Source organism: Candidozyma auris, chromosome 2, assembly GCF_003013715.1.
Source record: "Candidozyma auris chromosome 2, complete sequence".
Classification (NCBI taxonomy): Eukaryota; Fungi; Ascomycota; class Pichiomycetes; order Serinales; family Metschnikowiaceae; genus Candidozyma; species Candidozyma auris.
This window is the reverse complement of record NC_072813.1, coordinates 1,290,355-1,310,342: the sequence shown is the minus strand read 5'-3', so window position 1 is coordinate 1,310,342 and position 19,988 is coordinate 1,290,355. Positions and strand designations below refer to the sequence as shown.

General features: G+C 45.3%; 9 protein-coding genes across 9 annotated transcripts; 3 read left to right on the top strand and 6 right to left on the bottom strand. All coding sequences in view use genetic code 12, as the record gives it.

The window, feature by feature from the left end:
* Nucleotides 1–9: 9 nt before the first annotated feature.
* ZPR1 (zinc finger-containing protein ZPR1) lies at nt 10–1,494 on the bottom strand (the record flags this gene model as incomplete). The annotated part of the gene is made up of 1 exon (XM_029035465.2): nt 10–1,494. One exon carries the CDS (start codon nt 1,492–1,494, stop codon nt 10–12), a length of 1,485 nt encoding a protein of 494 aa, XP_028890707.2.
* A 1,823-nt stretch (nt 1,495–3,317) lies between these two features.
* Nucleotides 3,318–5,240, top strand: CJI96_0002064 (ubiquitin-binding SDF ubiquitin ligase complex subunit; the record flags this gene model as incomplete). Its single annotated transcript, XM_029035466.2, has 1 exon — nt 3,318–5,240. The coding sequence occupies one exon, from the start codon at nt 3,318–3,320 to the stop codon at nt 5,238–5,240; it is 1,923 nt and encodes a 640-aa protein (XP_028890708.2).
* A 184-nt stretch (nt 5,241–5,424) lies between these two features.
* On the bottom strand, nt 5,425–7,512 carry CJI96_0002063 (uncharacterized protein; the record flags this gene model as incomplete). The annotated part of the gene is made up of 1 exon (XM_029035467.2): nt 5,425–7,512. One exon carries the CDS (start codon nt 7,510–7,512, stop codon nt 5,425–5,427), a length of 2,088 nt encoding a protein of 695 aa, XP_028890709.2.
* A 947-nt stretch (nt 7,513–8,459) lies between these two features.
* On the bottom strand, nt 8,460–10,316 carry CJI96_0002062 (tRNA methyltransferase PPM2; the record flags this gene model as incomplete). The annotated part of the gene is made up of 1 exon (XM_029035468.2): nt 8,460–10,316. The coding sequence occupies one exon, from the start codon at nt 10,314–10,316 to the stop codon at nt 8,460–8,462; it is 1,857 nt and encodes a 618-aa protein (XP_028890710.2).
* A 256-nt stretch (nt 10,317–10,572) lies between these two features.
* On the bottom strand, nt 10,573–11,367 carry CJI96_0002061 (exosome non-catalytic core subunit RRP40; the record flags this gene model as incomplete). The annotated part of the gene is made up of 1 exon (XM_029035469.2): nt 10,573–11,367. One exon carries the CDS (start codon nt 11,365–11,367, stop codon nt 10,573–10,575), a length of 795 nt encoding a protein of 264 aa, XP_028890711.2.
* A 292-nt stretch (nt 11,368–11,659) lies between these two features.
* ZCF17 (Zcf17p) lies at nt 11,660–13,735 on the bottom strand (the record flags this gene model as incomplete). Its single annotated transcript, XM_029035470.2, has 1 exon — nt 11,660–13,735. One exon carries the CDS (start codon nt 13,733–13,735, stop codon nt 11,660–11,662), a length of 2,076 nt encoding a protein of 691 aa, XP_028890712.1.
* A 1,298-nt stretch (nt 13,736–15,033) lies between these two features.
* CJI96_0002059 (uncharacterized protein) lies at nt 15,034–16,401 on the top strand (the record flags this gene model as incomplete). Its single annotated transcript, XM_029035471.2, has 1 exon — nt 15,034–16,401. One exon carries the CDS (start codon nt 15,034–15,036, stop codon nt 16,399–16,401), a length of 1,368 nt encoding a protein of 455 aa, XP_028890713.2.
* A 972-nt stretch (nt 16,402–17,373) lies between these two features.
* Nucleotides 17,374–18,627, top strand: TRY6 (Try6p; the record flags this gene model as incomplete). Its single annotated transcript, XM_029035472.2, has 1 exon — nt 17,374–18,627. One exon carries the CDS (start codon nt 17,374–17,376, stop codon nt 18,625–18,627), a length of 1,254 nt encoding a protein of 417 aa, XP_028890714.1.
* Nucleotides 18,628–18,685: 58 nt separating this feature from the next.
* Nucleotides 18,686–19,520, bottom strand: CJI96_0002057 (NEDD8 ligase DCN1; the record flags this gene model as incomplete). Its single annotated transcript, XM_029035473.2, has 2 exons — nt 18,686–19,468; nt 19,518–19,520. 2 exons carry the CDS (start codon nt 19,518–19,520, stop codon nt 18,686–18,688), a joined length of 786 nt encoding a protein of 261 aa, XP_028890715.2.
* Between the last annotated feature and the right edge of the window lie 468 nt (nt 19,521–19,988).

The window sequence follows — 19,988 nt, the reverse complement described above, 5'->3', positions numbered from 1 at the left end:
GTAAAAGTCCTAAACTTTCATGTCGTTCAAACCCAACTCTTCGTTCTGCTCATGAGTTCTCTCGTAGTCTTCAATCGTCATGTTGGGGTCGTTGTCTGGAGCGTAGACATTCTGAATGTATGAAGAAGCCAATGGATCTTCCATAAAGATAGTAAAACCAATTTTACCCTCTTTGGCATCTTGCAACTTTGCGAAAAACGATGTCCATCTTTGCTTAGTTTCATCATCCATGGAGTCAGAAGTCTGAGTGAAAACTCTAGAATGTAACTCCTCATACACCTGTGTCAACAAACCCTCGATGGTTGTGAATCTACCTCCCAAAGTACCTGGGGTCAAATCTAGACTCAACTCAGGAATTTTCATTCCACAGGTTTCTGACTTCAATATATCCCTAGCCAAATCTTCAGGGTCAGTGATCTTCAAGCTGATCTTCCTACCCTTGTCTGGTGTGGCACCTCCAGTTTTAACTTCATTGGATTTGTAGCCACACCTGTCGCAAACTGTAGACATAATGATGACGTCCTTGAAATGAGGTATGTTTACTGTCTTCATGTGAGTCTCGCAAGGGGCAGAGCAAGCGGAACACGTCGCATGGAAAGTCTGAACTTCATTTTCAAAGTTTTCAATCTCGCTGTGATCGGTAAATCCAGAAACCTTAGGATGGGAGTCTGTTTCATTGTTCAAAGAAGCACTAACGTTCAGGTCAGTAGCCTCTTTCTTCTGCTTCAGCTCTGCCAACTTATGCTGTGCAACATCATCAGCAGAAATCAAGCCCAAGTAGACATTTTGCTCCGCCGTTCTGTTATACTCGTACATGGACCATTTATGAGCGGGCTGGCCGGGCAAGTATTCAACCCATGAGTTACCAGCTGGATCGTCAACGTAGAAAGTGAGCGGCAAGTTTTCACCTTCTAGACAGGCTTTGACCTTTTTCAAGAATGCTTCAATTTTCTCGTATACCTCCGGCTGAGCTTCTTTACGAGCCTCTTGATCCAACTGCAAATTTTCGATCATTTCGTTGAGAAGACCCTCGATGTTGGTCAACTGGCCACGCTCAGGTGGGATTTCAAGCTCCAACTCTGTGAACATGCAAGTAGCTGTCTCTGATTTGACAACCTGCCTTGAGAAGTCCTCCTTGGATTCGATCTTGAAGATATAGCGAGAACCCTTCTCAGCGATTTGGGCAGCCGCCTGGATTTCGGAGTTTCTGAACTCGCAGTGGGGACATGCGAACGACATCACGATGATCTCGCGAAAGTAAGGAATCTTAGTTAACAACATTCTAGTCGTTCCATTCTTGTGGCATCTCATGCACATGGACTCAACCTCTTGCACTGGATGGCCCTGGGCGTCCTCAGCGCCAGTTTGAGTGACAGAATTGACCTGGTCGCCAACGTTGGCAAATGCCTGTTGATCTTCGTTCTCAACCATGTCTAGTCTTGGTTTTTTATCTTCTAACGACAGTGGTGCTGGAGTTTCGTCGTGTCTCTTCATTTGAGATTCTCGAATCTTGAGATTTTTCCCTCCGATGCTCTGCTCATGTGTAGAAGTATGCAGGCGGAAGAGTTAGTCAGCAGAGAGAAGGCGAAAGAACTCCATGGTGTTAGGTTATGGGGAAAAAAAAAAAAAAAAAGGAATAAGAGGAGATACTTCAAAACGGTTGTTCATGACTGAATTAATTCTTGGATTATGTGGGACGATGGAGTAGACAGGGCCTCGAAGCAGACTACTCAATTGGTTTTCGCAACCATTGTATGGGTATCTCGAGAAGAGAGCAACAAGACTAGGTAAGCGACATGAGTACAAAACGATACAGATCCAAAATTTGTGTAGAAGAATAGGCCTACATGATTCTAGGATGAGTACAATAGGTGATGGGCACATTTCTGTGTGCGATTCAGGAGGTTCTTACCAGGTACTTAAGTACGGCAGTCTGCAGATTTGGAGTAGTATTTGCGCTGCTTCAAAGTTTTGGCTCCATCGAATCATATCTGTCGAGATTGTTGTCGTGTTTTGGGAATTTATCACATCAAAGTCAGTAGCTAAGGGCAAGGGAATTTCTTGCTTTGTTGTTGCAGCCTGTGATACCAGCCAAAGGGTGAGAAAAGAACTCAAAACCTAATCTAGACAATAAGTGAAAAGACTTTGCCTATCAGCATTATAATTCAGGAATTTGACCATGAGAATTCCGGAGATGTCGGTGACAGTTAGTGTTGAGTAGTCTCCCTTAGTCTCCCAAACCAGGCGACAATGTCGTAACCTTGACAAGGTCGAGAGGAAATATTAACAAAGGTCGAGAGTATGTGTAAATAACATGATTGGTGTAACCTCAATTCCAACTCAAATAATTGCATCAAGCATACTACATTACTGCTGTTTGAGAAGGATGGTTTGTAGATCAGTTGAGGTGACCAAGATACGACATTTTTGCAACCATTCTTCTTGTCATCCCTCCAGTATCATCGAATACCGACACAATCGTATCGTAAACGTCACGTAGAATTCAATGTCTGAAGAGAGTTCTGATTCAAATCCCCACTCCAGAAGGCGGTTTGCCGCTAAGGTGTCAGTAGGCCCAACCCACTTCAGTGGTCTTTTGCTCGTTTCTTTGTACTTCAATTTTTCCCTTTCAACAGATTCCTAACAATTCTGATAGAATATTGAATAAGAGGTGAGAGTAGAGAATATGGAATCGCTTTACCAATAGTTGATCGGTAGTGTGTCGTCCCTTCAGCTCGTTTTGTACGTATTTGACCCATGGCATCCTCAGCTTTTAAGTCAAACACCGCTCGAAACACAAATAAAATACAAAAGGGTCTCTTTTTGTTTCTTGAGCTAGAAAACGAGAAGAAAAATTCGCAAGATATTACTCATTTACTTTGGTTTCACACTTCTCTACTCCTCTTTCTGCCTACACCTAACGCGCAATTTCGAATTCCGAAAGACAGGATTCGTTTTTCGTCAGCCATGCACTCAGGGTTACTTCGATCGAAGCCGTAGGATCTTGCGGCTCACTTCTCAACGGTGATCCAGATGCACGTGACGTGACACAAAGGGAAGATCCGTTCATTATTAAGCAAAGACAATATTTTAAGCTCAGACTCAAGCTCATGACTTATTTGCTTGGTATATTCCTGTCTTATATTAGTATTGCTACCTCACTACTTTTTCCCATTGACGAGACAGAAACCATTGTTTCATAGAGATAGTCTTCGCGCGCTTCCTCCAGATAAAAAAAGGTGAAGCCACAATAACCACACCTACCACTTTCAAAAGTTCAGCGCCGGCTACTACTAGGTATTACCACAAGCCTTAACATGAACCTTCATGATGCTTGTTCTTCTGATGGCTCAGAGGACGCCACGAAACATCTCAGTTCGATTCTTGAGAAGGGCCTTTCTCGTACATCCAAGGCAGTTAAAGCGGAAAACCAGCTCTCTGTACGCCAGTCTGCCTGGCTGGATAGCACCGCTGAAATCACGCCTCAGCCGGAGGAGCCTCAGGGGCCCTCGCCGCCTCCACAACCACCCACGGAAGAGATGCTGGTGGTGACTCCGTTCTTGGCTAAACATATCGCTGACCATAATAATATCCCTTCCGATAACTTCCACAAGTACTGCTACAGACACAACCCAGAAATAATGTGCAACAAACAGGCGGATGCCGTGAAAATGAAGGCTATACAGCATGAACTCGAAAAGCTACCTTCAAGAGACCAGGAAGCCATTTCTCACGTGTGGTCCATCTTCAGTGCTGCTCCTCATTCCCACAGAAGCCTCATTCTAAGGGGATTGCTCACGCAATGCTGTTTTCCGCAACTTTCCACTATATCTCAAGAAATCAGTCAGCTCATTCGCATAGATTTCATTGCCACCCTTCCAGTGGAGATCTCTCTAAAGATTCTATGTTATTTGGACTGCAAGTCCCTCTGCAATGCCGCACAAGTGTCTCGCAAATGGAAAGAACTCGCGGACGACGATCGTGTTTGGCACCATATGTGTGAGCAGCATATCGACAGAAAGTGTCCTAACTGTGGTTGGGGGCTTCCCCTCATGCATATGAAGCGTGCTCGGGAGTATAGCAACGACGACGATTCTTCTGGGAACGCAAAGCGTCGCAAGGCGGATTGCAAGAAGAGACCGTGGAAATCTGTGTACAGTGAAAGATATCAATTGGAAAAGAATTGGAGAAACGGGAGTTACGTTTTGAAAACATTCCAAGGACACAAGGATGGCATTACGTGCCTTCAATTCAACAGAAAATACCTCATGTCCGGTTCATACGATGCAACGATAAAAATCTGGAATATGAAGACGGGAGAGTGTTTAAAGACATTGACGGGCCACTCAAAAGGAGTACGTGCCTTGGCATTCGATTCTCAAAAACTTATAACCGGAGGGTTGGATTCGACTGTCAAGGTGTGGAATTACCACTCAGGGAAATGCATTGCTACGTACAGAGGACATGAAGACGCGGTATCTAGTGTGGACTTCTCTGGGAAGACGATCGTATCAGGTTCTGCCGATTGCACCGTCAAAGTGTGGCATGTCGATTCAAGAACATGTTTCACATTACGTGGACACAGCGATTGTGTTAATTGCGTTAAAATCCACGAGCCATCCAATACAGTCTTTAGTGCATCCGATGACACTACTGTAAAAATGTGGGACTTGAAGAACAATCAGTGCCTTCGTGTTTTCGGCGGTTTGGAAAATAACGGCCATGTAGGTCAGGTTGAGACTGCCATTCCTTTCAAGTATGTTAGTGGTGATTTGATCGAGGATGAAAATGAGAGTGAGAATGAAAACTCCGGTAACCATTTACTCCACCAGCAGCATCAATACGAACAACAAACGCATCATCAAAACCACCAAACCAACTCGTCTCAGTCACCGCTGAGGCCAGAACCTTTGCCCGAATTACCAGAGGGACCTGATTACCCTACTCATCTTCTTACATCATCATTGGACAACACGATCAAATTGTGGGATGTAAAGACGGGGAAATGTGTCAGAACGCAATTTGGTCATATAGAGGGTGTCTGGTCAATAAGCGCAGATACCTTTAGAATTGTCAGTGGAGCTCATGATAGGTTGGTTAAGGTTTGGGATTTGCAGGATGGAAAATGTTTACATACTTTTGGAAACAACGCCAGTGTAAGCTGTGTTGGCTTGTCAAGCAACATATTCGTTGCAGGGCTTGAAAACGGTATGATAAAAATGTATAATTTCACATGTTAAGAGGGAAGGTTTTATTTCAAGAAGTGACAATCAGTCACAACCATTTACATATTTATTTAGGGGTTATTATCAACAATTATAATATTAAATGCGACCGTAGAATTCCTATAGACAAGCAAGGGAAGATATTGTAATGGGTATGGGGTAGCCATATTAATGCTTTGAATAAAATTCTCTTAGAGAGTTAACTTCTCAAAAATGATGATATAGTAAACGTGCCATCAGTATCTGGGACTCGCACTGGAGGAGCATCCGTGGTATCAGTGGGTGAATTGTCTTCTGAAGCTGATGCATTGGTAGGGCAACTCCGAGAAGGAGAAGTGAAGAAACAGTATGAATCCAAAAGTTCCCGGTAGGACTTTGAGTCCAAGAGATTGTTGAAGTTCGACGAGTTCTTATCCTTCTCAATAGTATTTTTAGTTGGAGGATTCGGAGCCAAGTCTGGAGGAGGTAGCACTGTTTCACTAAGTGCTTCGGTGTTCGAGGAGGACATGCCTCGAGAAGTTTGTGACGAATCCAGAGTGGGTTCTTCAGACTGAGGATCAAGGTTGTTGACACCGTTGCCACGAATACCGCCAATATTTGAGTTGCGAGGTGATGTGAAATACATATTATCCTTCCCCATTTGATTGTTTTCTGCAGCAGAATTTGTTGAAGTGTCCAGACCCTTTGTGATATCCAGATTGACATTTTTCAAATTAGGCTCTGAGTGAAATCTTTTCATGTAATGAGAGGAGTACTTTGGCCTTTGACTATGTTCTTCAGGCTTAGACCTTGCCGTCTTAGGAAGCTCCATGACACCACCTTGAAGACGAGGGGTAGCTCTCTCATTTACTGATCCGTTTTTCATTCCTGGGCCAGCCAGCTGTTCCATGGATCGGATAGTTTTCTTGAGTTTTATCAGGTAATCTTTGCCGCCATTATTATCCCAGAATTCGTGACCAGGTAAGCAATAGCGGATGCACATATGGTACATTTTTTCATGCTGCCGACTAAACAGGAAAGCACCTTCGTCACTTAAATGGAATGAGTTAAACATAGAGTCAAGCGGAATTTTGAACATGAATCTGTCGTAGTTGTGGTTGCGCAATGTGGTAGGTATATCAGGCACGTACATCGTTGGAATCTCGACAATGGTAGCCCAGTTATCCAAAGTGTAGCGCACAGTGACGGACTTCTCGAATGCGATATTATTCACTGCAATGTGACCTAGTAAGAACTTTTTGTCGGGCGAAACAAACACCCGCTCCAAAAAGACTGGTGGATGGATGCTGACTATGCGATCATGAACCAGCGACGAAGGTAGGTTAATGACATTTACGTCCCAGTCAATGAGTCGCCCATGGTGAGGCGATGGATATTTCGTGATGCCACTAGCCTTTTGTGGGGCGTAGGAGCTATCTGCATGAGAATTGAGCTCGTCGTCGTAATAGTCAATCATGGCCTGTGCCCGAGAAAGATAATCTTCATCGTCGCCGCTCATATCGTCATCATCTTCGCCGTTGGACTGAGTGTCCAAAGAGGGAGAATTCAGAGCCAGGATCGCTGTGGGCCTATCCTTCTTGGAGAAATAGCGCACATCGGCATCGTCACCAAAGTGCACCAGCTTGAAGCTGGGCGTGGAAGGTAGCGACTTTGACCGATGCTTGGAGATGTTATCCTTCAACAGACTCTTGACGATTTCCCCTGACTTTTTGCGTACGAGCCGGTAGGGAGCAGCGTCCATGGAGAAGGAGCGCAGATGCGAAGGGGACTCCAGGGCATCGCGAGGAGGCGAGGCCGTGGACAGCTCGTCAATGTGAGCATTCATCAAGGAATTACGCCTGGTGGGGTCGCTAGCTTTCCGTAGCTGGTCCCCTGACCTCAGGGGTTTGTACATGAACCTCATCGAGAGCGGGATCTCGGACTCAGCGGAGTCAGTAGAGGAGATGGAGCCCAGCTTGCTGGACGAGGGAGAGTGACTGGAGTAAACAGCGTGGGAGGCACGGAAATAGCCATGGTCGCCTGAAGAGTGAGAGCTCCATGAGGGCAGCGAAGTATCAACCTCAGGAACGACTATTTCAGAAGCGCTGAGCATCTCTGACTTGGCAGACATTGTTTGCTGTGGTTGAAGAAGGTTCTTGTTGGATGTAGTCGGAGCGCAGACATTCAATGGAGGTGACGAAAACGCCAGTAGGTCCCGGTCAGAAATATCGTTTGAAGGTGGGCCGAGTTGTGGGTGGTGCTCCGAGGAAACTGGGCCGGGTAGACCGGCAGCGCCGAGGGTCGTCATGAAATCCAACACACTTTCCAGAGATAAGGATGCGAAGAGCAATGCAGATATATGGGGTGGTAGCGGGTTGACGCCAAAGATGGGGAAGAGGGTCCCAAAAAAAAGGTCAGACAATAGAGAGGACCGCTTTGAAAAAGGTGTGAAGAATTTGGATGGTTACATTCGTTTTGGGACCGCCCCCCCAAGGCGTGTCCCAGACAGGTCCGAGCCAGGGGGAGACCCTTTTCGCAAGCCGGTGCGGCCCCACACGCAACCATACGCAAGATACAGATCAGGGCATTCGAGCGAGAAGCATCCCCAAAGGAAAACTAAAGGGGGAAAAAAAAAGTGGCCTGCCATGTACTGACAGTTCTGCATTTCGAACAGCTGTCTAGTGACGAATTCTTGGTTAGAATAATCTCGCGGATTCACCACGGGTATGCTGCTTTTTGTATCTGGGTAGGGGGACCCGCTTAAATGCTTGTGTGCTTGCTTTTGGCTCCAGGGACGATTGTTGCTTGGTCCCCGCTGTGGGAGCGCTTGGAGGCATCGGTTGCGTATGGCGGTAAAAAAATGCAAGACAGACAACCAGGCAGGCAGAGAGTTATCGTGCTGGCCAGAGGCTTTCTCGATCTCACTAAGGCTGGCGTCGCCTGCGCAGTGGGCCGCGCGACCCCAGCAGTGCATCTGCTCACGCCATTCTATCTAGGCCAGATCCATCACCTTGTCAAGTGACACCATCAGGGCCATTTACGAATGATATCCGGGGCTTATCCGAAGAACTTTCAAGCTGTTTCACTTGCGCGATTGAATCGTTTGAAGGGCTGAATTTCGGAGCCGGCCTCGGCTCCCCGGTGTGTGTTTGTGGGCTTTAGGTTCTGGGCGAGCCAGCTGAAACTAAGGTGCGCATCTGCGAGGGAAGCAAGAATTTTGCACCCACCAATTTCCCCAGCACTTGCCCCAGACAGCTAGTGGAATCGCACTTCAAAGGCACTGTTATAGGCGCTGCCAAAGGAGTAGCACACGGCGCCGCCGCCGACGATAACATTACCTGCTACAGCCGAACCTATGAAAACGGGTCCCTTCTCCCACGTTTTTTCGTCAATGCAAACATTGTCGATTTTCCACAGACGTGTGTCCACTGCCATCACTGTGGTGGTTTGACTGTGGAGCTGGGAACCTGCGCCGCCTGCAATCACAAGGGTATCGTTTTGCAACATCCCCACGCACCCGATTCGTGCTAGCTGCGTAGCTTGAACCACCAGCTCCACAGTAACTGTATTTTCTGTGATCTGGAACCTGTAGACCTCGCAGTTAATACGAGGCTCTGTTTTGTCGCTCATGCCTCCAACAATGTACCCTGTTCCACAAGAAGCTTCGTAAACGAAAGCACAGCTTTGCAATGAAGGAACGGAGCCAATTGCTTCAAGCAAAAAAACTGCGTTGTTTTCGATACTGATTTTGACGAATTGACCCTCGCCGAATACTAATACCACTCCTGGTGAGATGCATACTGCGCTATGGCGGTACATGGGAACCGGTAAAGACCCCAAACTGGTCCAAGAGTTGGATGAACATTCGTAGATCCAGACGTCGTCGAAGACGAGTCCAGGGCGACCACGACCTCCACAAACCACGAAACATCCGTTTTCAGCGTTGGTCAAAGTGTGACACATTCTAGGTGACGGTCTCTTCTCTGAAAGAGCTACTAACCTCTTATTGAATGTATCTGTTTCAATATGAAGCAATTCATCAATTCTGGTCTGCCACATACCACCATGAATCAAGATATCTTGATGGTTTACTTCACAGGCAGCTGGGAACTTGAGCTCGAGGTCTTCACATCCACGATGGACGACGGATACCTTCTCACTATAAGACGTCTCGACATTCGTCACGTTTTTATCTCTAAAAAATAAATTATTGGAATTTGTAGCATGAATGACAACGTAGTGTTGGCAGAATACTATGAACTCTTCCCATTCGTCAAACACTTCAACCTTGTCCACAAGCTTCTTCCTCTCAGGATGTATAATTTCCCGCCAGCACTCGAAAAGATCATTGATCTCGACTTGTGGGAAGTATTGTTTGAACCGGCATCTCTGCTTATCCTTTGTGCTATACGTCTCCACGCATTGTAAAGGTGACCGAAGATGGTTGAAATGGTGGAGCATTTTCTCAGCGAAAAAATGTTTCGGCCCTGAAGGCATAATTTGTTCTAAAACAAGGAAATGGGAATTTCTAAGCTTGGATGATATCTCAATCACCGGATTTGCGTCCTGCGGTTTCATGTACGCTAAAGAAACCTCCGCAATGAAGAGGGTTGGAGCGCCCTTGTCACCTTTCAAAAGCAACTCAAGCTGTTTCTGGTAACGAAGTGTATCCTTGAGGTCACAACCGACTAATTTGTAGTATTTCGTTGCCAATTCAATCCCCAACTCTGTATGCTTCGAAGATAGCTCGTCAGATTTTCCTATGACTTCTAGAATCTCATCTGATGATTCAATCACAGATAATTTTCTCTTTACAAGCTCAGGATAATCAAAGTCATAAAATTCGAGGCGTTCGGGACCATTGGCCAAGAGCTGGAAGGGAAGCGTATCAAATCCACAACCCAAGTTAACAACTCGCACAGGAAGACCTGAAGCAGCATATTTCTCCTTGATTTTTAGCACCATTTCCTTGATACTCTCCATTCTAATCCAGTATCCCCGATTAATCGCTGGAGATCTTCTTTTTAGCTTGGGTACAAAGTATTTGATCCATTCTTTCTGCTTGGGATCGAGTACTGGGTTGTATATGGCCTCCACAGACCGTTTAGACATGATGGACGAATTGTTTGTCCCTTGCACTTGCAAGTCATGGTAGGCTAGTTTTCGCCTGTGCTTCTCTATTTTGCGTCTATTATTGGCCGCGATTTGGTCCTTAGTCGGTGGCATTGTCCCTTTAGTGGTAAGATCAAGTTACTGCGAGATGATCATCGGATTTTTTCGTTTTCGCAGCCATATTAATCAAGGCTCTACAAGCGTACGTAAAATAGTGCCGAGCCTACCTCTCTTATTTATTCCTGATCTACTTCACCTATAAGTTGCCAGTCCCTTTGAATGCGTTCTTAAGAGCTGCATCCGCCTTATCTTGAGTTATTCTCTGGCACGCCTGTAAATAGTTTGCTGCTGCCAACGTTAGCATCATATCTTTGAACGACACATCTGACTTGTCCATGTCTACATCTTCTTCCTCCTTCGTCTCTGTCGTTTTCTTCGAAAGCCCTTCACCGACTTTTATCCAGATCCTTCCGTTAATGCCAATGGCAATTTCGAAAGGGTACTTTGCCGCGAGCTTCTCCAAGAAAATGCAACTTTTATTGAAAAGCAACTCTCTGGCAAAATTTAGGTTGACGTGAAACAAAAACCCGCTCTCATCAAGAGGGCCGAATCCCCCCTCCTTACCTGTTTCAGGGTCTATGCACTCAATCTCGATATCAACTTCAGGGTTAGCCTCGCTTATCCTTGCGTAAACCGCTTGGCCTACCTTTAGATTTGGACGGTTCTTCTTGCTGGCGTTGGGAAACGCCATCATTGATAGCTGTACCTGCTGGGAGTTGTCCTGTAGAGAGACTTTGAAGAAGTCACCAAAAGTTCCCGTGACGACACCCACAACAAGATCATTTACTTGGGGAATATATCTTTTCGAATTGGATTCAATAAAGAGTAGTTTGTCGTTTCCTTTCTTTTCAATTACTTTGAGGTAGCCTGCTTGTTGCGGTATGATTTCTTGAGTTTTCGGGGTTTTATAAATACCTGGTCCTATGGTGATCTCATCTTCCTCTGAGATGCCCTTCAACAAAGAATCTCCAGGTATTATTATCCTGCTCATGGTCTGGAATGCGAGTTTTGAGGTGGTGGTGCTTGATGTGTGGAATGAACTTGTACGTGAGTGTAGATATCGCGATGCCTGGTCTCGCACAAGTAATGATGGTGTACGGGTTTACTACAGGCTTAAAGGTGGCTGCAAAATGAGCACATTGAATGATCTGTGAATTAAATTTCTATACATCCTGCTTTAAAAGAATTTCTACTGAGCACTTTATGTTCATGAAGTAGCCAGCGATATGGACCTGGCGAAAAAGGTGAATAGGGTATCAAGATCGTTAGCTTCAGTATTCAAGCTAAAATATGCCTTGTAAGATGCATTTGCGGTCTTCGAAGTAATTTTTCAAATCTTCAAAGGAGTGAGTAGTCTCCTCCATACACTTTCCAATATCTGGAACATAATCATACTGACATGATAAAGTGGGAGTCAAATTCACCTCATGACTTAGATCAAAGAGATCGAACAGTGCAGCTTTCTGAAAGAGCCTTTCGTTCGGGTCATCAGGACGGGTGTACACTGCAGATGCTGAGGGGTCCTTGAGAATCGAATCATAATGTCCATGTATTTGACGAGCATAATGCTCTGGACTCAAGGGCAGATGACTAAAGCTTCTCACTGGTATTTCGAGAGCATTCTTCATGTGTCTTGCACTGAAACGATTGCTCGAGTTAATATCGGAAAAGGATCCTTTCCAAATAACATGATTTCTGTATAAGTCGAATCTTCTGCGGAAAAAACTGTAAATTCGAAGAGCATAAACATTATGCCGCCATATTAGTTCAGAAAATGATGCATCCTCAAAGTCATCAAGCAGAGGTTTTGCATAGGAACAGTGTTGATGCATAGTAAACGTGGGGTCTTCAAAGCCTAAAGATAGTAGATACCTGGCAGTCGGAAACACGGCATCAAGTCCCACTGATATTGCAGCCCTATACATTTTCACTGTGTCAGAGAGGTATCTGAGAAATGTATTCCCCAAGGTGTTATTCACACAAAGATTGAATTTGTTGGGCATTAAAAATACCCATTTTCTAACGACATTGTACATCAAGCTGGGAGGATAAGTCGTGACAAAATGCTCATTTCTGGATGAGTAGACCACTGGGAGCATTTCAGTCTCAAGAAACTCAAGCATTTGGCCACAGTAATATTTTAGTCTTTTATAATACAACAAGTCCGTTTGATTTTCAAATGTAACTATTGGGTTTTTGAGCATACCAAAGACAACCTCTAAGTTGCAACGCATCTCGAAGAGAAATGCCGGTTCGTAAGGAGGTAAATGAATAAATAGGATATTTTTCTTCATAAGCGAGAGCCACTGCACACCTGAGACCTCAGTATTGTCGTGCTTTAAAGCATGACTAAGATACTCTTCGAAGATTATACTTTGGCCCACAAGAAAAGTGAAAACAGTTGGTATCGAGCAATCGAGAACAGATAGAGTCGTTGCAGCCAACCAGTTGGCGAATGCTAAGTAAAGTCTCTGAGTGTTCATTTCGTGCACCGGCTGCTTTTCGTCACGCAAATTATGCTGAAACACTCGTATAGCTTCCGGAAACAGCTGTCGTATCTCATTGGCAGCGGCGATGCACTTTGACTCTAAGGAAGTTATGGCGTGCTTCTGGATCGAGCGACCTATGATGGAATCCTGCTTAATACGCAGAAGCAGCAAAGAGGCACCAAAAGTTTTTTGGCAAACGAAGAATATCCTTGAAAAAACAAGCTCAGGACTGAACCTGTGGAGTAAAGTGCAGATGGGGTTGTATTTAAAGAAAGACTTGTCGAATAAGGCTCGATGATTAAGTCTTGTGAAGGTGGTTCTCACCTGAATGCAATTAGGAAGGCCCTTCTCATTTGGAGCCGCTATCGACTCGCTCGAGGAGAGTATTTCAGACAGAGCGAAGTGAGGGTCCGACGGGGACCTGTAGTCATGATCCACACCGTATTCTGAGTCAATCGAGTCAACGAACACATTGTGGAATTGCACAGATGGATACCGCAGCATGGGATATTTGCTCTCAAGCATGGAGAATTCAAACTTAAACTCAAGCATGTTGTCATCGCCATTCTTTTCATCAGGCAAGCGAACCACCAGCGACAAACGCTCGGATTTCCATGCGGAGTTGGTCGACGTCGGAAGCCTGAAGCTGCTTGCCAAAAGCTTATTTTGAGAGTTTCTCAAGGAATGGGTCAACTTGATCCTGTTGATCTCAGCGCTCGACAAGGACAAGTAGGAACATGTCTCTTTTCTCCCCTTGCGGCAGTTGAGACACTGCGGGAGTTCCTCGTCACAGCGAATCTTTTTTCGTTTGCAATTGGCACACCCAAGCTTCGAGTTGGTGTGCCTTCTTCGGGACGCCAGCTTTGCCATGGAGAAAGTGGATCTGACTCGAGATGAAAAAGGGATCACTTACGAAGATAGCCAGAAATCTCTACAATCACCGAGCAGAATTACGCAGGGCCCAGCGGAGGGTGCGTAGAAGACAGGCAGGTATGGAAGCCTTTTAGCTGCCGAGCCGACCAGGCTCCACAGGGATACTTGGCTCTGACCATCATGGAGAAGAAAATAGAAAAAATTGAACGAGGAATTCGCAACAGAGCAGAATACAAGGTAAAAAAAAGAAAAAAAAAAAAAAAAGGACACATGCCTGGATATTTCAGTTTTCCGTTTCAAGGGCACGGGGCAACTTCACACGGGTGCTAAAACTACGAGCAGTTGCCGATGCGGAAATTTGCAGCCTCCACACTGGTGGTGGTTTTCTGTCAGTGCAGGGAAAGCGAATTGCGCAAATGGAGCACAGAGGGAGAAGGATGCCCCAGGGGAAACTAAAACTGCTACGTTGAGTTGAAGTTCTAGAGTAAATTACTACGAAATCTGAAGTTTATAGATTGCACATCAAATAGAATCAAAGAGCTCTACACCGAAATGTATGTGTCACCGTTAAAGCCTTCATTCTTTCGCCTGAGAACTCACTGACACCAGCTGCCCGCTCACACATTCTCAGCGTCCACCTACTGAGACCGGCTAGTATGGAGGCCTTCAATTGCGCCCTGGGCTACGAGCGCGGGAAGGTTGCACAAAATCGGCAAAAACTTCAGTTTTGCTACCACAGTTTCAGGGCATTGGGGGGAGAAATGAGAAGGCCAAGCGCATGGTATATTGTAAGGCACGCTAATAAGACGTTGAAAGAGGTGATTTGAACAATGTCAAAAGTATATGGATTCATGTGTGCCCCTGAGCTAATAACCTCTGGGCCTACTTGCCAGGCATACGATAGAAGGTGCGCAAAAACGACCTGGCCATATGGTTCCTGGCTAGGCACGAGCAATATTTATTATACTTGACGTGGACCCCAGAAAATCCTGTTTCCGAATTACGTCTATATTCGAGGCGCTACAATGCTTACTTGAGAAAAGTTGGTCCTTTTGCAGCTACTGGACAATAGACAGCGTGGGACCGAGTGCGTTTTCCGCGACCGCCTTCAAAACAGTGGCTGCGAAATTTTCAACTATAGCCCCAACATGCCCTTCCTGGTTGCCTATAAGACCCCCTTGAGTCCCATGCCTCCTTTCAAGATCTTGTGTTTTTGATTTCGTGACCATCTTTGAATCTCCAGGATGTCCAGACCCGTAGGGCCAGTGGAACGGTACTACCTTTGCAGGCTCACAATGGGCTACTGCAACAACGGCTTCAGCGTGTCTGCTCGCTTCAACAAGCCCATTGACGATGTGCTCCTTCTGAATGCCTTGAGGATGATGATCCTCAAGAACCCGGTGTTCTCGCTAAATTTCTTTCGTGAAAAAAATGGTGACAGGAAACACAATGGCGACAACTTCGTGGTGAGATCGGTCCTGAAGATCGCCTATGACCAGGCGGTACAACCTTTGGAAGCCGCCAGTTATGGGCCCGAGTTGTTGGAGCAGTTGGACGCCGTAGAATTGCCACTTAATGTGGACAGACCCACATGGAAGATGTTCAACGTTAAGCTTCGCAACAACGAGCCTTCGGTCTTGGTTTTTGTTTGCAACCATATATTCTTTGACGGCAACGCTAGCGCCAATGTCTTTGATGAGCTACTCTGGTGCTTTGACGAAGTGGAAAAGTTGCAGCCAACCACGGTGAGGACTCAGTTATTTAATGCTGAGGCAGATAACCTAGCTCCTCAACCGTCGCTGGAGATTGTGGCGCCGCACTTGTACGAAACACCTACGCTTTACAAGATCAAGACGTTGCTACTTGAGATCATTTTGCCTCATTTCTTGGTTCATTTCTTCTTAGTGTTGTTTCTGAAGGGGACTCCCAACACATACAAGTACCCGAAATTCAACCCAGTGCCACAGAGGAAATTTAATGTGCTGAAACACCGTCTTCTTTCCTTCACCCCGCTGGAGACTGCCCAGCTTTTGGCCAAATGCAAAATGAACGCCTTGACCTTGACCCCATACATAGGTGGTTGTGCCTATACCGCTATGCAAGAACACCTTGTGCCATACGCTAACCGCATTCAGGGATACAAGCCAAGCCAACGGCGTAGTATCAACATTCCCATTGCTCTTTGTGGGCGCCGTTATATTCCTGAGCATGCCATCCAACTGCGGTTTGGCCTCTACATGTCACAGACACTACCCTTTGTTCCACCTAAGCTTTCGACAGTGAAGAAGGTGGGAGACCATCTAAAGCAGCAGCTTGACAAGACCATGGCTTCAAGAAGTGCCTTCAAGTTTGCCGGGATGCTTCGGTACGTGAACGTATGGGATTGGTTCGAGGAGGAAATGGGCGATCGTAACGGACGTGGCGCCATTGAAATCTCCAATATCGGCTGCAAAAAATTCTCCCGTGGAGGCTGGGAAGTAACCGATATGTTTTTCACTCAGGGTGTTTCTATAACCCACCTCACCTTGTCGGTGGTGAGCACTCCGAAGGGAGGGCTTCATATCTGTGTGTCTTGTGTTGAAGATATGGACCACTGGGAGGAAGATGGCAAAAAGCTTATGGACGAATTCCTTCTGCTGTTCAGAGCCACTTTAATGTCTTGAAGAGTTGACGACATAAGAGAATACAAAATCAATGAAAAGAAGAAAAATTAAAGGAAAAAGGTGACCAGATGAAGAATCGTTGATAAAAAGTGTTTAATCCACTGCCGGTATAAGTGTTTGTATACTTCTTATGCTTGAAGGGGACAACAAAACAGTCACACAGTAGACAAATAAAAAAAGGAACCCTCCACCCCTCTCACTTATAAAACCGTTTGAGGATCGCCCCTCCGAGGATTTTAACGGCACAGATCTCCGGTGCATACCACTTGAATCGTGGAGTGTTTCCATAGTAGAAGACACTTTTCGCAGCCATTCCGGTACATAGCCCCCCTCCCCCCAGAGGCCTACATAGTAGAAGCTTCCGTCTGGAGTGTTCAACTTTACGCTGTCCATAAAAAAAATAAAAGGCGAGAAGAGTGGCAACATTTTCGAATTCGCCAAATCAAACAAATCTTTTCACTGCCCTAACACTCGGGTAAAAATCTCTTATTCAAGTAAAATTTTAAATCGCCCGTGGCACGTGTCCCACGTGTGGCCTGCACAGCACAAGTATTAATTGCATCGCCCCAGGCTTCTCTGCCGCAAGGCCTTGTGTATGTCTGGCACGAGACATGTGGGTCCTTTCTCCTAATAGTCCGCAAAGAGTTGTCGTGTGAGTAAACCACGTAGTCAACACGAAGAAGTTCATCACCAAAAAACACGATAGAGCTTCAAAGTTGATAACGTGATAAAGAGCTGATCTTCTGTAGACTTTTTAAAATTTTTTTGAAAATTTCTGGCCTTTTAAGCAGCGTGGAATTTGTAGCCCTTCGTGTGAGCAAAACGTGGGAAGCAAAACGTGCATCGAGTGGTTGCAAACAGCACTAATTTCGCTATCGCTCGCGAGTCCCCTAGCCCACCCTTATATATGCTCCGGCGCTTGTAATATCACAATCTCTGTGATCTTCACTGAAACTCATCCAACTTCAAGAAATGCAATTACCGCCTCCACCCTCGTTGAAAACAACGATCATCCAACTTAATAAAGATATCGACCCTGAGGATAATAATTATGAAATTCTCAATAATGTCTATAATACTTCCTCAAGTGGTGGGTCTCCCTCGATAGCTGCAGTTGCATCCACAACTGAACAGCCAAAAAAGAAACGAAGGAGATCCAGCTCTTTCGTCGATGATGACGAATTGGCACGCAGAAAAAACGAAACGAAGCAGCTTCATTCCATTATAGAAAAAAGGAGGCGGGTCAAGATCAACCGTGAGTTTGAAGCTCTCAAGTACATTATTCCCGCCTGCCGCAATACGGATAACACCGCAAAGAAAAACTCATCTTCGAACAACGGATCCAAGATTGACGGCATGTACAAGCTCACAATCCTCAAATCCTCGGTAGAGTACATTTTGTACTTGCATCATATCATCCAGAAGCAACACGAACTTTTATCGCAAAATGTGAAGGATTATAGTTACGACACTAGCTTCACCCAGGTTCCTATAGATGTGAATCAGTACAGGAATATCGACAAGGACTTTCACTTCTCTGATCTTGCTGCTCCCACCCCAAAGTCCCTGAACTCCACTTGTGAGTCCATAAAGGAAGACAACGAAGATGAACCGACACAGAACCGCCCAGCTGTTGGCACTCTACAACGGGATGAAGAGAAGCTGAGCCCCGCTCCCCCATTGATCTCCAGAAAGTCGTCTTCGGATGAAGAGCAGCTTCCTAGCCCAGACTCAACACCAGACATAGCACCATTATTATCTCTTCTAGGGAAGTATTCAGGTGACCAAAAGAGTGCATTTGCTCAACAACAGGTACAATTGCAAAAGAGTATAGGAAGGTTCCTGCTGATGGATCAACTCGACCAAGTCAACAAGAGCTTTCTGTATCTGACCTCTCAAACAAGGTCCGGTTCCGTATCGTCTGCCACATCGCCATTCACCATACCAATCAAGCTGAATACTAAGAAAGCGTCTTTTGTTTTGCCTGATCCCGCCATCCCAACAAGTGCGCCTGTCCCTTCAAATGAGGAGGGTACGGAAAAGTCTACTTCTTATCCGAAACGATTGTATTTCAAGTCTCGCGTCCCAGCAAACAACATGACAGCTCATATAGGGGCAACTTGTGAATATGAAGTCGACCTGTCGTCGGAAGATGGCAAGCTTGAAGATGCGTCAAAAACGCTACTATTGCTTCGCAAGCCAAGCATCGAAAAGCTTCTCAATTGATGGCTGGTACACAACCAAATTTAATTCTAGCGCAGAGCGCATCTGTAGTATTTATAGATTAAAATATAAGAGACATGTCGTCTCCTTTTTGTAGCTTCCCGCTCTCCTCTAACCACTCAATGTATTCATCGACAAGAGAAGGCCATGCGCTAGCCTCGTCGTATCCTGATAGGGAACTAGGGTCTTTCTCAATGACTTGTACAAGGAATTTGAAGAACATGTTCCAGGAATCGCGAGTAATACTCTTCTTTGTTTCTTGCACAAACTCGTACCATTGCTGTAGTCTTTCGGTTGATTTCGGGAACCTCTTGTCCAAAAGCATCTGCCAGTAGATAATTGCTTCCTCAGAGGAAATGACTTTAATGCGAGAGTCAGAGCCCCTCACAAACTCAAACACAAACTGGTAGAAGGGCTCAAACTCGTCCACCGATGTCTCCATGGTGTTCTCTTTCTCTAACAAGAACAGACGCATCCCATCGATTGTATTTATCGATAGTGACAGCCAAATTTGAACGAAGGAATTTCTTCTAAACTCGCCTGTTTGTGGGCTTTTTAGAACATATGCCACGATTAAACTCAAGACCTCTTCCGGGTCGATCCCCAAATCATTGAGGTACGCCAACGTACCGTCGATCAGAATAAGATCATGATTCTCTGGATCCATATACTTATCGAACAAATTTTCCAACTTTGGGTCATATGGAGGGTTTTCATTATAGTATTCCCTTAATGCTTCTTCCACATTCCAATCAGCCTGTTCAAGATACCTTGTAGCCACCGAGGACTTCGCCTGGGTGACATCTATAAATTGGGCCTTAGCGTTTGTTTTCAGGAGCCGTGCCTGAGGGTTAGTAAATGTCTGCGTTCAGGATTCTTGTATTTTCACATACCATCACCTTGAAGTAAGTGAAGTTAGCATTTCACTCATTATGCGCGAAGACAAGCTACGTAAGTCCCAGAATGACTAAAATTGAGAATGTCGCTTTATAAAAAAAAAAAAAAAACTCGGTAAATATTTAGCCCCGAGTATAAGTGGTGATAAAAATCTAAACCATTGGTGATCAATTGGTATTTCGAAATATTTCCTCGTTGGCGAAGCCATCAATTGTAGAAATGGCTGCGAAAGGATCTGTATAGTCGAGTTGGCGTTCTATGATGTACAATTTGAACGCTATTCACAAGCAGCAATAATGAGAATGTGATAGCAAATTAATGTAATTGACAGCTAGGAATGGAGAAGAGAAGGGTACTTCTCAACTCGTACCTTAGCAAAAGAATTCAGCTACCTAGCTCATTCTCGCTGTAAAGGTAGCATTAAATGCCGACTAGATTCAGCTAAGTACTTGACTAAATCGTGAAAG